The sequence below is a fragment of the Hippocampus comes genome, unplaced genomic scaffold, assembly GCF_001891065.2.
Source record: "Hippocampus comes isolate QL1 unplaced genomic scaffold, H_comes_QL1_v1.1 scaffold104, whole genome shotgun sequence".
Classification (NCBI taxonomy): domain Eukaryota; kingdom Metazoa; phylum Chordata; class Actinopteri; order Syngnathiformes; family Syngnathidae; genus Hippocampus; species Hippocampus comes.
In genome coordinates, this window is record NW_017806072.1 from 865,194 (window position 1) to 887,259 (window position 22,066).

Genomic DNA, 22,066 nt, shown 5'->3' on the forward strand with positions numbered 1-22,066 from the left:
TTTTTTTTGCGGTCTAACAGTGTCACTAGTGTTGATGGACATTATAGACAGATGGACAGATGGACCAGTTAACATGGACCAACAATCTCACCGGTGTTGAAGGATAACCACGGTTGCCTTTTTTGCAATACATGCGTTCCTGTCTTCCGTCTTTGAATTATTGCAAGTGCGAACTGAGCAAAACAAAATCCTTACTGTACGGGAGAAACCGTACTACCATTCAGCCCCGTAACATTCTTTCCATAGGGGAAACTTTGGTCGCTCTGCGGGACGGGATAAAATTATCCGATCGGAATAAAATTTTGCACACATCCTTGTGTCATAGTATCGACAAGATTTCCGACCCGGCCCGACGAATCCGACAAACTTTTCCAAAATGGACCACCCTAATCTAGGTCATAAAAAAAGTGTCTTTTTGTGCATTTTGGAAGCACTAAGCACAAACTAGTCCAACGTTTGTAACCATGAAAAGTCATGTACAGTAAACATTTGTATGAGAAACACCTCTAGCTCATACATATAAAACAATCACATCTCACATTCACCTTGAAGTGCCTTCACGTACCTCCATTTAAGAATCACTGCTCTATGGCTACGTTCTGACAGCAGACATATGTGATTCCTATCAGATTCCTCCTCAAAACTGATTTTTAGAGTTGACTCTCCACACTGTTTTTAGAAAGTGTCCAAATGGGATCTGGCCTTGTTCAGACAGGGTGACATTACTGACCCATCTGACAGGTTACTGTAGCAACGACGTTGGAACGAAGGTGTTGTCCCTCTCGTCTAGCGTTAGTGACAGCACCGCTCCACACTTCGATTGGTGTCAGGGGCGTGCTGGCATTTCAGGAATTTGGGGGAAATGTTTTGTTATTCCTGAAATGTGTGACTAATTAGGTGAAGTTGTCATCTGATAGAGCCAATTTTGACATTTTTATTTCTTCTTTTTGTTGTTGTTGTTGTTGGGTGGCCCAAAACAAAAAACACCAATGCAAAATTATTGGTTTATACTTTTTTCATGGCCCAAAAATTCCCAGTAGAGTACAAAATTATTGTCGATAAATATTAAGTTTTCAAGTTTTGCCAGACTTACCTTGCTTGTGGTTTGCAGGAATGTCATGCAGCTGGTCGTTCGATCTGCGATGTTAGTGCACTCCGTTATGAAGAAGGTCTTGACAAAAAACAAAACAAAACTGTATACTGTACCAAAAATAGCATGATCGAGAAAGATATACACAAGCACGCTCCAGAAAAAAAACAACCAGATATGAATAGGTAGATACCAGTGTTGCCACAATACCAAAACTGACAAGAGTCAAAGGCAGTCATCTGCCTTTTTTTGCGACTAGGAAGACATGCTGTGCGCCATTCTCGTCTTGAAGCACTTGGTCACCAAGCCTTGGTGCAACCCTGAAATATGTGTACCAGTCTCTTGTCTGTTGAATGCTTCAGAGCGCCCTTTACCGGCCATTGAAGCCAATTCTGTATCGAACAGACTTTGACAGCAGCTGTACAAAGGAGCTTATGGAGTGGACTGGACACCATTCTCTGTCTATTAAATCCAGAGTCCACTGGTTCCAGGTCTATTAAATCAGGTTTCACTGTACTGTCAAAAACCCAGATTAAACAATTGCCCAAAAATTGGCGATCTAGTGGGAGAGTAAACGATAAACCGTGATATAGTAGGGGAACACTGTATTCTTGCGGCACTAACTGTTTCTACTCTGTCCCCTAGCTGCAACGTCCGGGAGTGGAAGACGTTGAGGTACTGCAGAAGGAGCTTGTGCAGGTCCAGACATTAATGGACAGCATGACTCGCGAGAGAGAGGAGGAGTCTGAGCGCCTCAGAAACCACTATGAGCAGCTGCATGCTAAATTCACTTCCTCTGAGGTGAGATTTTTATCATGTTTTAATTAAATGGACATTGTACTGCTTCTTCTCATGTGCAAAATCTGACCACCAGGCGCAGTATCATACACGCATACTTGATAATGAAACTGATCTGTGATCTGTATGCATCTGCCAAACCGCTTCTTAATTTTGCAGAGTTCGTTGCCACCATCTTGTGGTCACAACTCAAATGATTGCTCGCAACACAAGGCCATAAAATCGTTGTGTATACTTGTGGCTTACCTTTGTCTACGTCTGTTTTCCTCCCCTTTCTCTTCTGCCTCCACACACCGAACCCCTCACCCACTCTCATTCTTTCCTCAAGATTTGTAAACTGGAGGTAAAGACCGTTTGAGTTGTGCATTTTTCATGAAATGTTTTTGTTTCCTATTAACAGTGTTTCCATCAAACTTCTGGTTGGTTTTCCATGTTTTTTTTTTTTTTTTTTAATTTTCTTCAACTTTATTTAACCCCCAGTCCTTCTCTGTTGAGGTACAAACAGGCTTTTAATGCTGTTATCCAACTTTTCTTTCAGATGACTATATCACAACTGAAAGCAGAGCTGGAGAAGGGGCCACAGGAAGCAGCTGTCTATACACAGCAGATCCATCAGCTACAGAGCGACCTTAATAATGTTCAACAACAAAGCCAGGTAATGTGTAATAGTCATTAGACAACCTTTTAATTGTATTCCTCAACAGTCTTATGCAGTAGATTCATAGCAACGATAGTCAACATTTTCATTTATTTTACTTGTGTGTTCATAACAATAAATTTCTGTGTGGCTCAACAATGTATAATGATCTCTCAAAATTCGTCTTACACATTTTGGCATGACAGAAAAAAAAATATTTTTTAAAATGATCAAAGGGAGCTTGCCTTTTAGTACGTTTGCAGGGACTGGGAGAAACGTTCAGTTTGGTCTTCTCTTTTATCAATGTCTACTCCACTCATCACTTTCACTCATCACTCAAGTTAATGCTTCAACAGGGCCACCAAAACAGGATGGGTTTAGAGCTGGGGTAACCAAACTATTAATGCGAAAGGCTACCAGTTTGCTACATACTTATGAAATGTGATCAAATTGCCTTGAATTATATTGAGATATTCAGTTAGAAACGGATGAAAATCAATGTGCAACACTTTATTTCTATACATTTCTGCAAGTGTTTACATTTTCAAATGATTAGTTCTACAGCATTCCGAGGAAATCACAATGTCCATGTGGGTTTAGGGGAGTGTGTGCGCGTGCGTGCGTGTGTGTGTGTGTTGGGGAAGAGCGGTGACCTCTGGTTTAGTCATTCCGTGTAAAAGGACAACTGGAGTCCTCGTATCTTGTTGATGCCCAGAGACAAGAGTGTGTGACAGTTTAACAAGAAGCAGCATGCTGAGCAAGAGGCATGAGTGCCATTCCCTACATCGGACTGTTAATGGTTTTGCTGCTGTAGTTTGCTGGATGCCTCGAAAGATCAGGAGCCATGTCCCACTCCCTAGTTAGCAGCATACTCCAATGTGTGCAATTATTTTTGTTCTTTATCACGCGATAGGATTGACATCAAGGCAAGTGCTGCACACATACCACAGTATTCCAAGGCTGCTGTCGTAAAACCTTCCTGTGGAAATGCCATGCCACTCTTTCGTCTGAAGTGGTCATGGGTCGGGCGACTGTTCTTTCCCGTACTTTACATACGTAAGAGGAGGCACAAGTGTGTTTGTGTTTCCTGGCTGCCTATTTTATGCTACCAGCTGAATTTAGAAAAATAAAAAAAAAGGGAACACACATTCCAAAACGATGCATAAAGTCATTCCTCAAAACTGTTTTGAAAGCAATGGTGTACATCTGTGCATTGTAACAATAATTTATTAGTAAAAGAAGTGTCAAGGTCATGGACATACAGGGTTGTTTCATAAGTCTGTGTCACCTCACCTTATCTTTTATCTCAATGACTGTTGAAGATAAGAAAACCCAATTTATATTTCTCGAAAGCTATTGCTCATAAGTTTTTGTCGAAAAAAATGGAACAAAAAAAAATCCACGGCAACGGCATTAATCAGTAAATGGCAATAAACTACGTTTTACGTAAAAATTAAAACATTGATGGTGACATAACAATGGCCTGACAAGACCACAACAGCAGAAAGCTTGAAGACCTCACCTTTTTAACAAAACCAGTTTTATCTTGCTACCGCTGCATGTTCCTAAAAATAGAAGTTTTTCGCCAGTGAGCCAGTGTGGATTGATTTCCCCTCACTGACTAGATGTGGATGTGTAAGTGGTTGTCTATCCACATGTGGCTTGACAGTGTATCCAACGTGAAGGCTTTCACCCATAGCTAGCAGCATTTTTTTGTGACCTTGGAGAGAAAACATGCACCCTAAAATGTGATTGTATTGTATTGCACGACATGTGGTTCAGCACCTGTTCCACCCCCTTCAACCCCCCTGTAAAAATGTTTAAATATTTTATTTTTATTTATTTTTCCGGGCCAACCCTGTGGTTTTGTGAAAAATACTTATTGGCAGTATATCCCTATTTAGTCAAGAATGTTTTATTTTAAATAAAAGAAAAAAATAACAATAAATGCAATTGAATGGACATCAATTATCCAGATGAATCATCGGGGTCCATTGTCCTCACATTTTTCTAAATATGCCAGTATTTTTTCTTGCATATTTGTTTCGGGGCTTTAAATCTTTTTTTTTTTTTTTTTTTTAACTGACAAACACTTTTCCTTTTCTCTACGATCTTATGTCTTCCCCATGTCTCCTTTCTTCAGAGTCTTTCTGAAAAGCTGGGACGCAAGGAAAAGGAGTATCAGCAGCTGGAGGAGCAACTTAAGACAGAGAAGACTGCCAAAAAGGAAGGCCAACATAGCTTGAGAGAGAAAGAGCGGGAAATCCTGGAGCTGCAGGCCCGAGGCACAGGAACAGAAATGTCTCTACAGAAAGCCAATGCAGCGCTCGGAGAGAAAGCTGAGGAGGTGGCCAAGTTGAAGGCTGAGATCACAGACCTGGAGGTGAAGCATGCCGAATTGAAAGTTGAGAGAAAACAGTTGGAACAGCAGAGGGAAGAGAAGGACAGCCAAGGTGCTCAGCAGCAGACTGAAATTGGTCAGGTGAGTCCAACCTTTGAAGGCTGATTTCTTTGCATTCTGCCACATTGGAGATTGGATTTGGGATAAATTTCCAAGATGATGGAAGACTGGAGGCTCGTCAAAAGCAGCGGAATACATGAAGTTTCCACATCATGGAAATACAATTGTCTTATAAATGGACAGACGTCATGAACCCTGTGAGGGAAATTAAGAATCTTCTCTAATGTAATCATTATTATTCCCCCTGTGGTCTGTCTAGCTTCATGCAAAACTATTGGAGGCCGAGAGGCAAGTGGGTGAGCTGCAAGGTCGTCTGAAAGAACAGAGGCAGCTGTCTGGGGACAAACTGAAGGACAGAGAGCAGCAAGCAGCAGACCTGCAGCTTAAACTCTCGCGTGCTGAAGAACAGGTAGACCTGAGATTGAGCCTATGTGGATCCTAACTCTGAATTAATGTCAACCAAGTTGCAGCCGATCACAAATCAAAAATTTGCCTGATTCTGTCAGGTTCTGTGCTACATATAAATATTTTATGATTATATCACTAAGTTTTTGTATATTCATTAAAAAAAAAGAAAGAAACCAGTGTTGGCTGCCCTTTCAAAAAAAAAAAAAAAAAGATGAAAATAGATGAATAAGTGGTGCAAAATGCAGTTGAAAGAATACAGACATTGTTTTCTTGTAGACAAAGGAAAGTGCCAATAAGAACACTGACCTACAGCACCAGCTGGAGAAAGCCAAGCAACAGCACCAGGAGCTGCAAGCACTGCAGCAGAACACCAATGGCAAACTCCGCGAGTCGCAGGTAAGGCACACAAAAGTCAAGGATTTATTTTAAACCTTTAGCTTTGCCATGCAACTACAAATTCCTTTAATTAGTTTGATACATTAAAAAAAAGTATGTGGGAAGTCCTCGGTTTCTGACCGTTTCATTCCTACGGGAGTAACATAACCCAAATTTGTATGCAAGTCAGAATGCACCACAGTTCATATAGGCTACGATATATTTACAAAGTATATCGTTATGGTCTATAGATGATTTATTGTTGTGCCACAACTTTGCAGGCCATTTGGAAGCAAAAAGAGTCATATGTGCAGTTATACAATATTAGTATGAAAAAAACAAAAACACTATTTCATAAATGTAAAACAATAAAATGAAAGAGTTAGTGCAGTGGTAGAAAGCATACCTTTTATTAGTGCATGTTCTTACGCTTTTTATAGCATCACAATATTAGGTTGGGCCCGTCATAAACGGCTGACCCCCTGAAAAAACAGTTAACCCCCATTACTACCAGGGTAAAGGGAGTGAGCCCAGCTGCAAGTAGGTAAAATCCACGAGTAATTGAAACATTCTCAAAGGTTTTGATCGTATATGGCCCCCACAAGATTGTGGCAAAGCACTTGTTTTGTCAAAAACCAAGCCCATTAAATGAAGCGCCTCCCCTCACTTAATCAAAGCTGCCCGGTGCAAAAAATGTCACCAGATGATGTCAAATCAATATTTTTATATCAGACATGGCTTTGGGCAGCGCACAAATAAACTGATAGGTGAGTTTTTTAGTGAATAACAGAGGGCCTTGCCCCTGCACAGTCTTTGAATGCCAAACTGTGACTATGCCAGTGTTTTCCTGTATTAGCAAGAGACATTCCCATTCAAAAGATTGTCATCACGGGTGTTGCTTTCAGCCCCTTTCCATTCCAATTTGCTTCGAAGTACAATCCTGATACTCATGGGTCCTTGTCTTACTGCTGCAGAATGACCTGGAGCAGGTATTACGCCAAATTGGAGATAAGGACCAGAAAATCCAAAACTTGGAGGCCCTGCTTCAGAAGAGTAAGGACATTGTGACCCAGCTGGAAACTGAGAGAGAAGACTTGTGTGCCAAGATTCAAGCAGGGGAGGGAGAGACTGCTTTGCTCAACCAACTAAAAGAGAAAACACATGCACTACAGGAACAGGTTCGTGAGTTGACACTCTCACACTGAAAACGTGCAGTTGGCAGGAAACAGGATCAGAAAATAGCAGCCGATTAAAATAATAGTCATGTTATTAACAGTTTGTCTTTTTTCTTTTCTTCCTTTCCTTCACAGACAACTTGTGGTGGAGGTGCACTGTAATGACTAAATTAACTAAACCAAATTACCTCATTTATATGTTAGGGGAACGCAAAGACAATTTGGGAACTGAACTTTACTTTTGGTCAGCCATCAGAATGTAAGATAATTTACAAATGATCAAAATAGCAATCATTTAATAACAAAACACTCCATGAGATTGAAGCCATGTTGCTTCAAAGGACTGGGTACTGTTCATGGGCCTCACTTAGTCTATCAAAGAGTGCTAAGAATGTACATATGGACAGATGTATGACAAAAAAGAAAAAAAATCTGACCTATCCAACCATGCATACCCAGGCCTTATAAGACATTTTCCCTTGATAAGACGCAGTTATTGGGAGCCCGCACCTGCTGGGCTAGGGAACTACGGTTCCTCGAGAGCCATATACTGCCTGCTTTAGATCTCTCCCTATTCCGTCACACCTGATCCAAATGATCAGCTCTTCAGCAAGCTCTGTGGAGGCCTGAAACGATCATGAACAATTGAAACAGTTGTGTTAGAGTAGGCAGGGATCTAAAACAGGCAGGATATGGCTCTCGAGAAACTGGAGTTCCCTAACCCTGTTCACGTGGATCCCTTCCTCTGGCCTTGGCAGTTGACAGAAAAAAACAAAAAAACTAAAACCATATTCAGTGTTGGGAGATGAGGCCAAAATTTTTAAAACGTGCATTTTAACTTAATTAAGGCCTCCAAATTGTTCATAGATGTGAGTGTGAAAGGTTAATTGTCTATATCAGTGATTTACCACACCTCTCACCCAAAGTCATGGATGGAATGGATGGAATAGTTTGCTTGAAAAAAAAAAAACACCTTTTCACCTTGGCAAACCACTCATCCAGTTTGGTCAAGTTTAGAAATGTTACGTTAAGATACGTCTATCTTTCTCTCTCTCTCTCTCTCTCTCTCTCTCTCTCTCTCTCTCTCTTCTATTTCTCTCTCTCGCTTTTCTATTTCTCTCTTTCAGGAACTCTCACTCTTTCAAAACAAAAATTAAAAAACAAAAATACTAAACAAAATTAAATTAAAATGGATAAAAAATATAATGTAAATGAAATTCTAACTAATCACTTTTTTAAAGACATTTACTCTTTCGTTTCATAATTAATAAGATTTAATTTTAGAAAATAGGTTTTTAGTTTGAGACGTTTATTCAAGTAATATTCTACAAGGTGACTTTTAACTTCTGCCAAAGTAATTTTACATGAAGCTACCTGTCCTTTAACTGAAGGATTACTTTCAGGTACCTTATACAAGACTGTTGAAAATAAATACATGAGGGCAGACCTTACCATAATCGTCCTGGACTCTTAGTCAGGGAATCCTAAAGCAAAGACTTCTGCACTGTGAGGCGGGCGTGCTAACCAGTCAACCACCGTGTTGCCCTTCCCTCAATTTGATACGTCTTTCCCAATATTTTAAAGTGGAGTGATTCGATGTGGTTCAATACAATGCACTCATATTTAAATTGTTTTTTGTTTACACCACTACCAGATACACATAGTCAGCTCACCCAAGACCCCAATGTGTAGGAAGCGATATAGAAAATATATTTTCCCTCATTTATGTTTTAATCCTATAAAGATTTCTGAATCTGGATGTATATAGCTTTTAACGTTTTCTTATTTTCTCAATATAAAGGTAACCCAGTTGACCGACAAGATGAAGAATCAATCTGAGAGCAACAAGCAAGCCCAGGACAACTTGCATAAACAGGTTCAGGAGCAGAAAACTCTCCTGCGTTCATCTCAGGACCGGGCCCACACCCTGGAGACTTCAGTCACTGAGCTCACTGCTCAGCTCGCAGATAGTAAGGAGAAGGTGACTCAGCTGGACTCTCAGGTAACCTATTGGTAATGATACCCTTTTAGTTTTAAGGGCAAGTGAGATCTCTTCTGGATAAATTCCCACTTTGTATTTGGCCTGTATTCCACCAGCTGAAGGCAAAAACAGAGATGTTGCTGTCAACAGAGGCAGCCAAGGCTGCCCAGAAAGCCAACCTGGAGAATAACCTAGAGTCTGCCCAGCATGCACTTCAGGACAAGCAACAGGTGACTTGTTAGCTTCAGTGATTTTTAAATATGGTTTTGCTTTAGGTGTAAAAAAATTGAAAAGTAAGGACTTGATTAATATCTTGTTCATGAATGACTTTGTGAAGGAGCTTATTAAAGCGCAGAAGAAAATGGAGGAGCAGGCGTACCGGCTCAAAGAGAGGCAGGAACAATGCGGTCAGCTGGAAGCCTCTCTGAAGGAGTACAAGGACAAACTTCTTGCCTCGGAGCAACATGGAGAGAAGCTTGAGGGGCTCAATAAGGTCAGTGTCAAATATGTTCTAGTGCATGTGCAAATGTATGCACATTGTCCCCTCAAATGGATTTGACGAGTCATTGAAACTGATGTGCTTATTTCTCAGAAACTGGAAGCACAGGTCGCGGAAGTGCAGGCCACAAGGGATCAGATGCATCAAGAAGTGAAGAACCTGCAGAAGGAGACATTCGAGGTCAAACAAAAAGCGAAGGAGCTGCAGCTTTTGTTGGACAATGAAAAATCAGGGTGAGTATGGAAATGGATAAGTGGATACACCGGAAAAAATGTTCTGAAACTGGGGTGTCCTGGACACCTCTGGCTTCCGCTAGCCTTAACCTGGTGGTCCGTAAGATAATTTAACATTAATGATGTTGTACAGTATGTAGACCAACGTGCCAATGAGACATACTAAACCAATTACTCTTCTCTGTCTTAGGTTTGGGTCAAAAACTCTGATATGATTATGTCATAGCGCATTAATCTCAGATCCATGAAGGCACACAACAATCCTGGTTGTCTCATGTGTCAATCCTCATCTTTCCTTATGAGGCATTCCTTGACGGAAATAGTTTGAGAAACTTTGCTGTCGATTACACCAATAAAATATGGGGGTCCACAGGTTGAATATAATACGTGGAATATTTCATGGAGATTAATTGCAAAACATAATTTAAGTCAGTGATCCCCAACCTTTATTGAGCCACGGCACATATCTCAAGTTAAAAAAAAAATCTCACGGCACACCACCAAACAAAAACGTCACAAAAAGTGGATACACGTCAATTAAGTACATTTTGCCGTCTACGAGGAGATCATTTATTTTTTTCTTATTTTTACAACAAGTCGCTGTCATAGGTAAATGTACTGACCAATTTAGTGAAGTTTGAAAAGTCCCACAGCTCACCGAAAGAGCTCTCACAGCCCGCGAATGTGCTCCAGCACACAGGTTGGAAATCATTGATTTAAGTCGTCTCAAAGCAAATCTATGCATTCAACCTGCGTTATTTTCAAATTGTTGTCATTTACAAATCATTTGAACAATTTTACAGTATGTTGCTCCATTTAGGTGTGTGGCACTTCAAGAGGAACTAAAGACAAAGACCTCCTCTTTGAGTGACACGCAGAATCAGTTGAACTGCTGCGAGCAGGGCAAAGCTGCCCTTGAGCTCACTGTGGCCAAGCTGACCCAAGAAGGGGAGGCTCAGCATAAAGAGTGGGACAAGAAAGCAAAGGACCTCGCTGCAGACTTACTGAAGGCCCAACAAGAGAAAGAGACTCAAAAGAAAGAGCTGACCTCCACTCAAGAAAGTCTCTCCAAGACTCGTAAGGCCCTGAAAGAATGTCAGAGTCAGTTAGACACTGAGAGGAAGAATCAAAAGGCAGCCATGGAGGAAAAGGTCAGTTCCACTTAGTTTATTATATAGTTGCACAAACACACGAAGCGGCGGAAGGGATATTCCTGGTTGTGGAAAAGGGGCTACTGACAGATGCATGATGTCAGCATCTAGCACAACACTGCCCAGCCGTCCAGAGGGTGACAGATGTTTTCCTTGTCCCACTTAACATTGATTTCATTCCATATGTAGCAGATCTTAAAAGCATACTAGAATTTGATTGAGACTTTGCTCTTTCCGTGAATGAGCATTTGGTCAGTAGGTTCAAGTATTAAAAGGTCACTATTAGTTGTTATTTAATATTGGTGAGAGGGCAAAGGACAGCCACGTAAAATGTTTGGGATAGTTCCAAGCACTTCCCGACCTAAAAAAAAAAAAAAACTTCGCTGTTGCTTATTCTTGACTTCAAGTAACATAAGTTTGTTTTTAATACATAGGAGAAATCCTTTCAAAAGGCAAGAGGAGAGCTTCAGAAGAATAACGAGAGCATCAGCAAGGCTTTGATGGAATCCAAGCAACAACTGGAGCAAATGAGAGAAGTAAGTGCTGAATAAAGGCCACATGCGAATGTATGTTTTTCACAATGTATATTTTTCTAGGTACAGGGTTACCTTGCTATATTTGTTTTAATGGGTTTTTATAGTATACCAGTAGCTTCTGCATTGTCCTGTATGCGAGAAAGTGTGCTTTAACTAGTTTAAATGTGTTTAAACTATGTGGGATGGGTAAAAATATAGAAAGGCTTTTATACGGTCTCTGTATATCTGACCTCATTGTGGGTGGGTATGGATCACATATGATATACCAGGCTTCACTGAACATTCGCACACAGCAGGGCTTTAAAAAAATAAAATAGATACAATTAATGAAAGTCCCCATGAAAACAATTTTTGTCAGCAAGTGCATTTTGGCCAGGGGAAATGCTGGATAATAAAACAGCTGATTTGGCTGCATAGTCTGACACCTCCATTTCTACATTACAGTATTATGTTTAATATTGGTTGGGTACAGGGTGTTCAGAAAGTCTGTGTACAAAGAAGATTGGAGTGGTCCCATTGTTCACAAGACCTTTCTTCCCTTGACTTTCTTTTCTGGGCATGCTAAAAGAGAAAGTGTACTCTGAAGATTACAGATTTAAACCATGAGAGAACACATTACCAGTCAATGTGCCGAAATTAATGGCAATGCAGACGTAATCCATCGAGTTCACCTGAATGTTGCAATGTGCATGAAATTATGCATTGAAAATTCTAGAAAACCTTACCATTGAATCAAATTGTTTTGTTTTAAAAAGTTTTTTTTTTTTTTAACCACGTACCCAGACTGTATTGACACCTTGTATACATAATCTATGAAACAGCATGAATGGCATTCAAAAAAAATTTTTTTTTTTTTTTTTTTTTTTTTAAATGCAACAGTGGAGGAACTTTTGTCTCTCCTCAAATGCCAGGTCGAGAAGAAGCTGAAATTGCAGGTAGCATCAGTGGAACAGCAGAATGTAAAGTCTCAGGAAGTGCTAAGGGAGAAGGAGCAAAACTTGGGGAAGCTGGAGGCGCACATTAAGACGGCCACTGGAAGCTATGAGGAGGAGATGAAGAAGCTGAAGGGACAAATTGCAGAGTTCGAGATTGTCAGTGTTAAGAAAGTAAGTATGAAGCAAAAATGTTGGATCGTTCTTCTTGTATGCATACGTGAGCCATCAATTTAACCATAGGGTATTCGTAGTCTTCTGAGTGTTAATGAACTACATATTGGATTGTTTCCTCCAGGTAGAGGAAGAGCGTCAACTGAGAGAGAAGGCAACAGAAGTCAGTCAGCAGCTGTCTTCTGAGAGGAGCCGGACAGCAGAGCTACAGAAGGCCTTAGAGCAAAGTCACGAAAGCCTCACCAAGCTCCAGTCGGACTTCTATGGCAAAGAGTCGGAGCTTTCAGCACTACAGCAAGACCTCAAAGTAGGTTGAGTTTAATCTCATTTTAAGAGGTGCGTGCATGCGCTTGTGTGTGTGTGTGTGTGTGTGCGTGTGCGTGTGCGCGTGTGCGTGTGTGTATGCGTGTGTGTCTTAAACCTGTGCTGCAGTGTATTGTTCAGGCTATCTCAATCTAGCAGAGATGAAAGTCCTCCGGATTTTCCCAGAATTCCGGATTTTCAAATTTTAATGAAAATTTCTCCGGAGAATTGAGGAAAAATTGCCTAAAATTAATCCGGCTATTAGTTGACAACATTGAACGAACACGCGTTTGAGTTCGTTGTTTTGCTTTCACGAGCGTAGCCATGTTCAGGCACTAACGCTAGTAACAGTAAAGAGATTTTCGTCTCTTTATAAACACACTTGCTAAACCCCAGTGGAACGAATAAAAGACGCCGTGGACAAGACAGTTGTTGTCGTAAAAAATATATTTGGACAAAAAGGGAAACACACAGATTGGCAGAAAAACGTGTCGTCTCGGTTAGCTTGGCTTAGCTGTTGTCGTGTGTGATGTCGGTTGCGTCGGCGCTGATTGGTTGAAATCAAAAGACGATTGCGCACATGTTAGCACTGATGCACGCACAGCAGAGAGCAGCGGACTATCTACTGCTGAGGCGTGCTTCACTTGAGTGGCATTGCCACAATAGTAATATCCTCACCTCGCATTCTCATGGCCTTGCCATATCTCGGAGATTTTGAAATTTCGTCGAGAACGGAAGCCACAAAGGGTGCACGTGTGCACACAAAAGGAAGATTAATTATATATATAATTTTTTTTTTTCCCGGAATTTTCAGGAAAGTCCACTTTCATCTCTGATCTAGAAATGAAGGAGATGGGCATTTCATATCACAATACTTGTGACCAAAATTATCACAACTGTCAGTATTTTCACAATATTACTAAAAAAAAAAAAAAAAAAGGGAAAATAATCACGGATCTGAAAACATTGTAATAGAGCTTATTTTCCAAACAAAATATATAAAATCAGCAGCCCTATGTCCTTTTTATATTGAATAAGAATTGTAAACCGCAACCACCAAAGTTACTCTTCACTTAAGACCCCCCAAAATATATGGCTGAAACAACAGTAATGCATTTCATCGTGGTTGGACTCTTCTAACTCGTAAGTAAAGACAATACATACAGTATATTTAACAGAATAATCCATGTATTTCAATTCAAACTTATTTTAGGCAATGATTAGCCATGCAAGATGTCAACATAACAAAATCTATTTTAAAAAAAATCACAGGTGACTAAATGCACAAAATAATTAGTGTCAATTTTAACAAAAGTTTTAAAGTGTTGTTCTCGGAAAATCATTCAAGCTGCCAATATGCACGAGGCTCTAAACTGTCATAAATTGAAGTTGGCTCCAGTCAAACTTTTAAAGGACCTTTTTTTTTTTTTTTTTTTTTTAAATCATCTGTAATCACGCTTTTCCATTTGATAGACATTCTTCCTCGAAGGTCCAGTTCAACCTCTGTCTTGCACTTACGGATACCTGCACCTCAGGGCCTTCGGTCCCTGTTTTCGCTTCAGTGCAGGAATGAGAAATCCTGCTTGTAGGTTTCTCCATGGATCAGCATTTTTTTATTTGGCCCTTAAAAAGGCCATGCAAACCCAAACAAAACATTACATATTGATAATTGAAATTTGAAACTGTAATGTATCAGTCTTTTTTTTTTTTTTTTTAATGGCTATCGCAGACCAAAGATTCCCAATCATCAGGAAAATATGGACATTTATTGTAGGCCATGTAAAAGGGAACAATCCTGAATAGATGGTGTGATCACCTGAACCAAAGTAAGATCACAAACAGCCTTTCACCAATTAAATAACATTTACTGACTTGTAGGTATCAGAGGACAAGCTACGTTTGAACCAGGAGGACCTGGCCGCTAACCAGACCCATCAGACTGTCTTAGAAAATCAGATCCAGGAGCTAAAGAAGAGCCGGAGTTCACTGGAGCAGGAGCTAGGTAGTCGAGATCAGAGACTCCAACAGCAGGAGAAGTCATTGAAAGATCTCCAGAAGCAACAGGTGAGACATTCGACAAATGTAACATCCTCTCTAAACAAATCCTTGGCTGGACCAGATGTGTGCTGACTTTTTCTTTAAGTGGTTACATCCGGTAAAAGCACAGTATGCAAGGGCCACTTTAACAAGATGATTAATCTATCAGTATTGGCAAAGATATGCTAAGATACTACATATTATACATAGTTTATCTTAAATCAAAACCTCTCTGGCAGTGTCAGTATACTAAACACTGTGATTTTTGTAAAGGCATATTATCTAACACAGCTCTTGTACTGACTATCACTAGTCATCATGTTGTAACTGGTCAGCGTATGGCCAGCATTTGTCTGCTGTGACTATAATTCTGAAACATTAAGGACAAGGATGTGCAGATAAAAAGCGAAGTACAACCTCTGCTTGTTGATACTTGTTCAGGGTCAAGTTAAGGTGGATCTGGAGAAGGAGAGGAGCAAAATGGAGGAGCTGCTCAAAGCCAAGAGTAACCTGGAAAAGAACAATGCCAAGCTGACTTCGGAAATGAAAATACTAACTGAGAGGAGTGACAAGGTCAGTTCCTTGCAAGGTTGTTTTCTCTGATAATGGCTATTGTCGTAGCGTTATCATTATTTTGACTGTCATAATTTTGGGGAAACAGTTTCAGTATTTGAAGCGTGACGCTTTTTAAATACATGGCTCAAACAACACAGTTTTTTGTTCCGTTCATCTCTACGAAGTTGTCGTGAAATGTGTCTAAAAGTGGAATTACACTACATGGTTCTAAAGACAAAATAGGAATTGCCCACTGAGACCCACAGTGTAAATCCATCTTAAAGCTGCTGGATCAGACTGAGTGGCGAGTGACCCCATCGACAACTATGAACATGGGCAAATCCTTCAAATTGTTGTTTTTGCATGTATGTCGCACCTCAGGAGCTGCGAGAGTTACAGGAAGCCAAGCAGTTATTGATCCAGCAAAAACTGGAGCTGCAGAGCCAGGTGGAGGCTGCCCAGGGTGACCTCCTACTGGAACAGAAAGAGCACCAGACCACCAGGGACAGCAGCAGTCAGAGAGAGGATCAGCTTCTCGCCAAAACCAAAGATCTTCAAAATCAGCTGGTAGGCCCAGTCAAGAAATAAATGCTGCACAATTTTTGTGCAGTTGATAAAACTTTGGTTTTTCAGGGGAGTTTGTTCCAGACCCACCTGCACTGGGTGAAAATCTCTGAGATCACTTTTGACCCCTTCCATACGCTTTAAATACATTTGAGGGAAACAAAAGAAACAGTTTTCTAAATTAGAGGCAATGCTACCTTGCTTCAAGATGTTTGTTATTCCCAGTTGATATTTAATGACACAAACAAAAGAGAATTGGTTCACCCAAACCATGTAATTTCACCTTAAACGTCAAGAGGGAAGTAAATTTGGCCAGACATCTTTTGAGTAATACTAACGGCTAAAATTATTTCAAGCATACTTTTGTCTTTTTTTTTTTTTTTACCGCAAACAACACAGGTTCATAGTTCGACTCATAACACTGCGCTTAACAGCGAACATGCTTTTGTTCAGCAATCTTCAGCTAGTGACGTCATTTACAGAATGATGAGTGCCAGTCAGACTTTGTACTGCATTGTTGATTGTCCCGTTAACTGCTCTTTGCCATTGTCGTCGAGTTATTTGGCGAAATGCCTCGGCGCTGTGTGGCAATGCACTGTTCACATTCAGGCAAACAGTTGTTTCAGTGGCCAAAAGAAAATAGGGCACATAAATGGACCAGAAAATTGGAATGATAAAGTTTCGCTCTGGCAAAGCGAATGAATTTCACACCGGTGTTGACGAGCATTCTTGTTACAAGCTCTTTGAAGACCCGTTTTCTCAACCGTATTAGCAAAAAAGGTAGGTGTGATAATCAATGAATAACTCTGGCTGGTGATTGTGGAAACATTTGATCTTAAGTATTATACATGTGTGTGTATATATGTATGTATATATATGTGTGTATATATGTATATGTGTGTATGTATATATATGTATGTGTATGTATATATACATATGTATATATATATGTGTATATGTAATATATGTATATATATTTATGTATATGTATATATATGTGTGTGTGTGTGTGTGTGTGTGTGTAATCCTGTACGAAAGTATTTCGAACTATATAAGTACATGGATGGAATCATCTTTAATGGGCATCAACTAACAATCATCTGTGCTGTATGTTGCACATGTAGCACATTTGACAATAAAGTTGACATGAACATGAACATGCTGCTGATATAATGTGCCAAGCGGCTGACTACACTACAGAACTACCTTAGCAATGACAATGTAGGACACCAACCCACTATGACGCGTGCTCGCGGGAATACACGGACCAAGTAGGTAAATCCCATCGTGCGCAATTTACAGCACCACACAGCATTGAATTGCAAACAATGACGCTAGGCTAATAACCACATCATATATTGCTAACCGTTCTTCAAATCCCGATGGGTCTCGTCTCCACTCCCATATCCGGTCGTTCGGGCACAACATTTTCCGCATCCTGAGCATCTGGCTTGTATATGTGTGGTCCAGCATACATCTTGCCCACAACCTCCTCTTCCTCCAACCCTTCAAACAAATGGATACCCTCAGATACGGTTAAAATGTCGCTTTCCGAACGGATTTCTGACTGACTTTCTACACTTTTCATACAGAGATCCGCTATTGTTGTCTTAAAGTGAAGTCACACTTAAAGAGAGGTCACACTTACGGGTTTGTCACACGTCAGGATCTCACTTCGGGAAAATGGTTACTTTGTTGAATTTAAGGAATAGAACTTCTTTATTTCCTGCTTTATTTAATGTATTTTGTTGAATTACTTATGATGTAAAAATAGTTGATTTGGGATGTTCTAAAATTACTTCACAGTTGCCCTTGAATGAAAGGGTGCTAGCTTCATGCTAACATAAAAAATAAAAAGCCGTAGATGGAAATTAGGATAGCTGTTCGGGTTATTGTAAACCAAACAACTGCTACTTCAAGATGTGGACCAGCAACGCATTACTCATAGGTATTTATTCTCTGTACTTTGTGCAAACATCAAATATAATGGCAAAACCTGGTCCGATATTACACTGAAGGGAGGGTTGTTCTCTTGATGTTGCTCTCAAGTGTATCAGATATCTTTCAGTAGATCTAAAGGCTGTTTTTGTCACCTCCTCTTGTAGGTGTCTGAGAAGCGAGCCAAAGATGAGCAGGTGAAGCGAGGAGAGGAAGTGGAGGCGAAACTCGGTGCGCAGGTGACAGCGCTAAATGAAAACGTGGCCACCCTTAAGAGAGAGTGGCAGAGTAGCCAGCGACGTGTGTCTGAGCTTGACAAGCAGACAGACGAGCTGAGGGGGGAGATCGCTGTGCTGGAGGCCACCGTACAACACAACCAGGATGAGAGACGTGCACTTTTGGAGAGGTGTGTTCCGGTGGTGTCGTCTAAAATTGTGTGACGTGGACCAATGCACAGTATGAGTGTCATCAAGTTTAGTTCTTAAAAAAAAGGAAAACAGAATTTGAGTTGATTTTGAGTGTCTCTGTGTGATATTAAAATTGGCTTGATGAACTGAAATCTTTGCATGTGATAAATATGCAAAGAAGACAGAAAGCAGGAAGGCGGCAATTGTTCGCCCCTCAGTGGAATATATATAAAGTACCACAGCCTTCCTGTGCAATATATGATCATGCCATTACGCAAACTATCTCATTGCGTACATTCGTAATCTCGACACATTGTGCATTTCAACCTGTCTTGTTTGTGTGTGTGGTTGTCCTTTGCAATGAAGATGTGTCAAGGGCGAAGGAGAAATTGAGAAACTCCAGGCCAAGGTGGTGGAACTCAGGCGCAAAGTTGACGACACGACGGCAGCCATGCAGGAGCTGGGCCGAGAAAACCAGTCGCTGCAGGTTAGGGAGTGACATTAAAAAAAAAAAAAATTAAAAGATCCAAATAGCTGTAGCCTTCTTCACATCTGCTGTGTTTGCTTTTTAAGATTAAGCAGTCCCAAAGTCTTACCAGGAAGTGGGCAGAGGATCACGAGGTGCAGAACTGCATGGCGTGTGGCAAAGGCTTCTCCGTCACTATCAGGAAGGTAAGGCGGAAATGCAGATAAATCTGCAGGCCATGCTCCCCTTTTTTAGCAATTCGCCCATCCGTCACATGATCACTCCACATTTCAATGAGATCCAACACAGTCTGTGTTCATAAATATGCTCTGATTCTACAATCTCACGGCTCATGACAATTGCTCCGTTGATTGCACCACTATTACTTGGATGACTTTGAGCGGTCCTGAGCTAATATATAATAATCTTCATTAAAAAAAAAAAAAAAATCATCTTTTTCAAAACCATCCAGCGTAAAGAGAAGTGATGATGTGATCATGTATCACTTCAGTTGTCCCGCCACAACTCTCTAAGTATTTAAGTGAAATGTCTGTCAACACTGTGTGAGACGTATGCCATGTTCACATTTAAAGGCCTTATCCAGTATCAGTACTTGGCAAGTACTCCAATAGAATTAGCAATACTCGTACTTGGATTTGGGTTCTACTAATTTAAGATTTTTCATTTTACCAGTAGTTAGTTTTTATTTCCTTGTATTTTTACATTCTGTTCAATTTTTAATTTGTTTTTAGATCGGATTTATTTTTATTTTTTCAAAAATGCTTTGTTGTAGTTGAGTTTGTATTAGTTTTGGTATTATTTATTATTTATAGTTTGCAGTATTTGTCAAGTGCAAGCTAGAGAGGGGAAAAAAAGGGTCACTAAGTATTGTACTGATGTACGGCAATAATGAAATGAATATGTTGAAAAATGAACTCCAAAAGCTCATGTAAGGTATTGACTACGATGAAAACAAAGGACAGTTTCACTATGATTAGTTAGTTTTCTTTCATTAATTTCCATTTTCGTTTTTTTTGTTTTGTTTTTTTGTTTTGGGTTTTTTTTTGTTGACATTGACGAAAATACTTTAAAGCTTTAGTTATCTTATTTGTTTTTGGTAACAATAACAAACTTGACTTGGACAGAAAAAAAACTTATTAGGCTACCAGTCCATTTTGACAAATGATGCAATTCTGATCTGTCACTGTCAAAGACATGTTAATTAATTTTAAACAATATGTTTATTTTTGTGGTTTTAGTTTGCATTGCACTTTGTACTGGGTGATTTAGCCAATATTTTCGATTCTCATGGAACTAATTGAGTATTTGCAAATATTTTGCTCAGCTGTCATCCTAATGCCGATTGTGCGGCACCTCAAACTTCAACCACAATAATAACCTTGCTGTTAAATGAATTCCTCGGACAATAAAGGCCTTTTCACACCGGCTTGTCTAATTGTGATGTTCCTGCAGCACCACTGCAGACACTGCGGGAACATTTTCTGCGCCGAGTGTTCGTCAAGGAACGCCCTGACGCCGTCCTCCAAAAAAGCCGTGCGGGTGTGTGAGACGTGCTTTGAGGAGCTGCAAGGCTGAGTTGACGCTCAAGGAAAAATACTCAAGGTGTCTTTCTCATGTAAGATGTACACTAACAAGGACAGAGACAGTGTTGTGGAGAAAAGGTGGGCCTTTTGTTGGCGAGACATCGGGGTTATGCGATGACGTGAGATCAATTGGAATACAGTAATGTGGACATGTTTTTGTGCCTTTGCGGAGTCTGTGAACGGCCACCTGGTGGCGACAGACGCAAGTAAACACCACCCATGACTTTCCGTTGTCGTTATCTGCAGTGTTTTGCTTCTATAAAAGTGGCTTGAAAAGCCGACGGGACATTGAAGGCGTCACTGGGCAAGTCATTCACTAATTGTCATGTAGAAAAGCACAGCTGCCGCGCAAATGTAAAATGCAAGTAACTATTTTTGTCTTAGAAATGAAGAAACAAAATCACAAATCTATATTTTTATTTCTACATAATGACACCATCTGTCAAGCGAAGTGCTGTGATAGGTTTGGTTAATAGTTCAGATCTGTGAAAGTCATCTACAAAGGTAAAATGCCACAATGGTGAAAGAACACTCGCCTGGAAAAAAGTGCCCATCCCATGACTTCATTTTCTCTTTTCGAAGCACTAATGTCAGATCAGTTACTGCATGTTGCCTTTGTGTGGCAGGCTGTGAGCGCGTGCGCGCGCATGCTTGTGTGTGTGTGTGTGTGTGTGTTGACATTGTTGTATATTGTGACCAAAGAATGTGAGGAGAGGGAAAAAAAAGTTTGTTTCAGTACAATCACCTTATCAAGTTCTGTTTTCAACACAGCGCTACGCGTTGTGTATGACATTCTTTTAATGTGCCACGTTTCTATCTTTGAGTGTTAATATCTTTCAAAAGGTGGTGCTTGTTTTTTTTTCAAATTGGTAAAGCAGTCAGTGTGCGTGTGTGTATGCGTGTTTTCAATGGATTAACTACTGCCGGGCGTGTGCCTGTGTGTAATGTAGGCTTGCTGTCTTATGTCAGGATGCACCATGCACGACCTGCACTTATAATTGCCCGTTTTGTCTCCCACCTGTAAGATTTCAAACCCTTATTTAATTTATCCTCACAGTTGTCAGTCATTTGTTACTTCTTGAAGCACTGAAGCAGGCTGTAAAAATTGGTATATCTATATATAAAGACATGTTGGCATCGTGCGGCAACTTAAAATGCCCATCTCAGTTCCACACACACTCTTTTTGCGTTATTTTATGTCTACCTCAGATTGGTAGGAGAACCTTGAAGACGTTATGTGTCATAATAGTCTGCAGAAAGACCACACAGTAGCTAATCCAATTACTACTACAAGAGCCAGCATTTCTGTTCCTGGGATACTTAATTCCAACAGTGGCTGACATAATTCATCTTTATCAAATGCTTTGAACAAGAGAAACATAAAATTTGTTTGTGTGCATTGTTTGTTTTTTTTTTCAATACAGACCTGTACATTACGCACTGAACAGTTGCTTTCTTCTTTTTGTTCTTCCCGTCTGCTGTCAAGCATGCTAATCGGCGAAACAATGACTCATGGTTTTGAATGCTTTTATTTGGTTGTTGTGAGTGAAGGCCTGTGCCTTTATGCACCGTTACCTCTGTACAAGGTGGGCCAACATGTCATCGTATTGAATAGTGACAAGAAAGAAACCAGTCGTAATCCACTCTCACTTGAATTAGTTCATTTTCTAATTCATTGCAATGACAAGCCGAATAAAACATTCATCATTCGATCATGTTTCCACGTTTTGAATTTTTGCATC

At 40.2% G+C, this 22,066-nt stretch overlaps 1 protein-coding gene across 3 annotated transcripts in view; it reads left to right on the top strand.

Annotated features, from left to right (window-relative positions):
- eea1 (early endosome antigen 1) overlaps window positions 1–22,036 on the top strand; it is a 30,415-nt gene extending 8,379 nt beyond the window's left edge. The window contains exons 9-30 of one of the 3 annotated variants that reach the window (XM_019893949.1): window positions 1,736–1,891; window positions 2,217–2,231; window positions 2,427–2,543; window positions 4,669–5,007; window positions 5,246–5,395; window positions 5,671–5,790; window positions 6,744–6,947; window positions 8,746–8,946; window positions 9,042–9,155; window positions 9,263–9,418; window positions 9,518–9,657; window positions 10,478–10,808; window positions 11,243–11,344; window positions 12,256–12,450; window positions 12,575–12,757; window positions 14,632–14,817; window positions 15,232–15,363; window positions 15,727–15,912; window positions 18,015–18,253; window positions 18,621–18,741; window positions 18,828–18,926; window positions 20,194–22,036. In XM_019893949.1, the coding sequence (XP_019749508.1) occupies window positions 1,736–1,891; window positions 2,217–2,231; window positions 2,427–2,543; window positions 4,669–5,007; window positions 5,246–5,395; window positions 5,671–5,790; window positions 6,744–6,947; window positions 8,746–8,946; window positions 9,042–9,155; window positions 9,263–9,418; window positions 9,518–9,657; window positions 10,478–10,808; window positions 11,243–11,344; window positions 12,256–12,450; window positions 12,575–12,757; window positions 14,632–14,817; window positions 15,232–15,363; window positions 15,727–15,912; window positions 18,015–18,253; window positions 18,621–18,741; window positions 18,828–18,926; window positions 20,194–20,316 (3,609 nt within the window). In that variant the 3' untranslated portion in view covers window positions 20,317–22,036. The remainder of the gene's footprint in view (window positions 1–1,735; window positions 1,892–2,216; window positions 2,232–2,426; window positions 2,544–4,668; window positions 5,008–5,245; window positions 5,396–5,670; window positions 5,791–6,743; window positions 6,948–8,745; window positions 8,947–9,041; window positions 9,156–9,262; window positions 9,419–9,517; window positions 9,658–10,477; window positions 10,809–11,242; window positions 11,345–12,255; window positions 12,451–12,574; window positions 12,758–14,631; window positions 14,818–15,231; window positions 15,364–15,726; window positions 15,913–18,014; window positions 18,254–18,620; window positions 18,742–18,827; window positions 18,927–20,193) is intronic. The other 2 variants (XM_019893951.1, XM_019893950.1) reach the window with 2 other exon arrangements.
- Window positions 22,037–22,066: the final 30 nt, after the last annotated feature.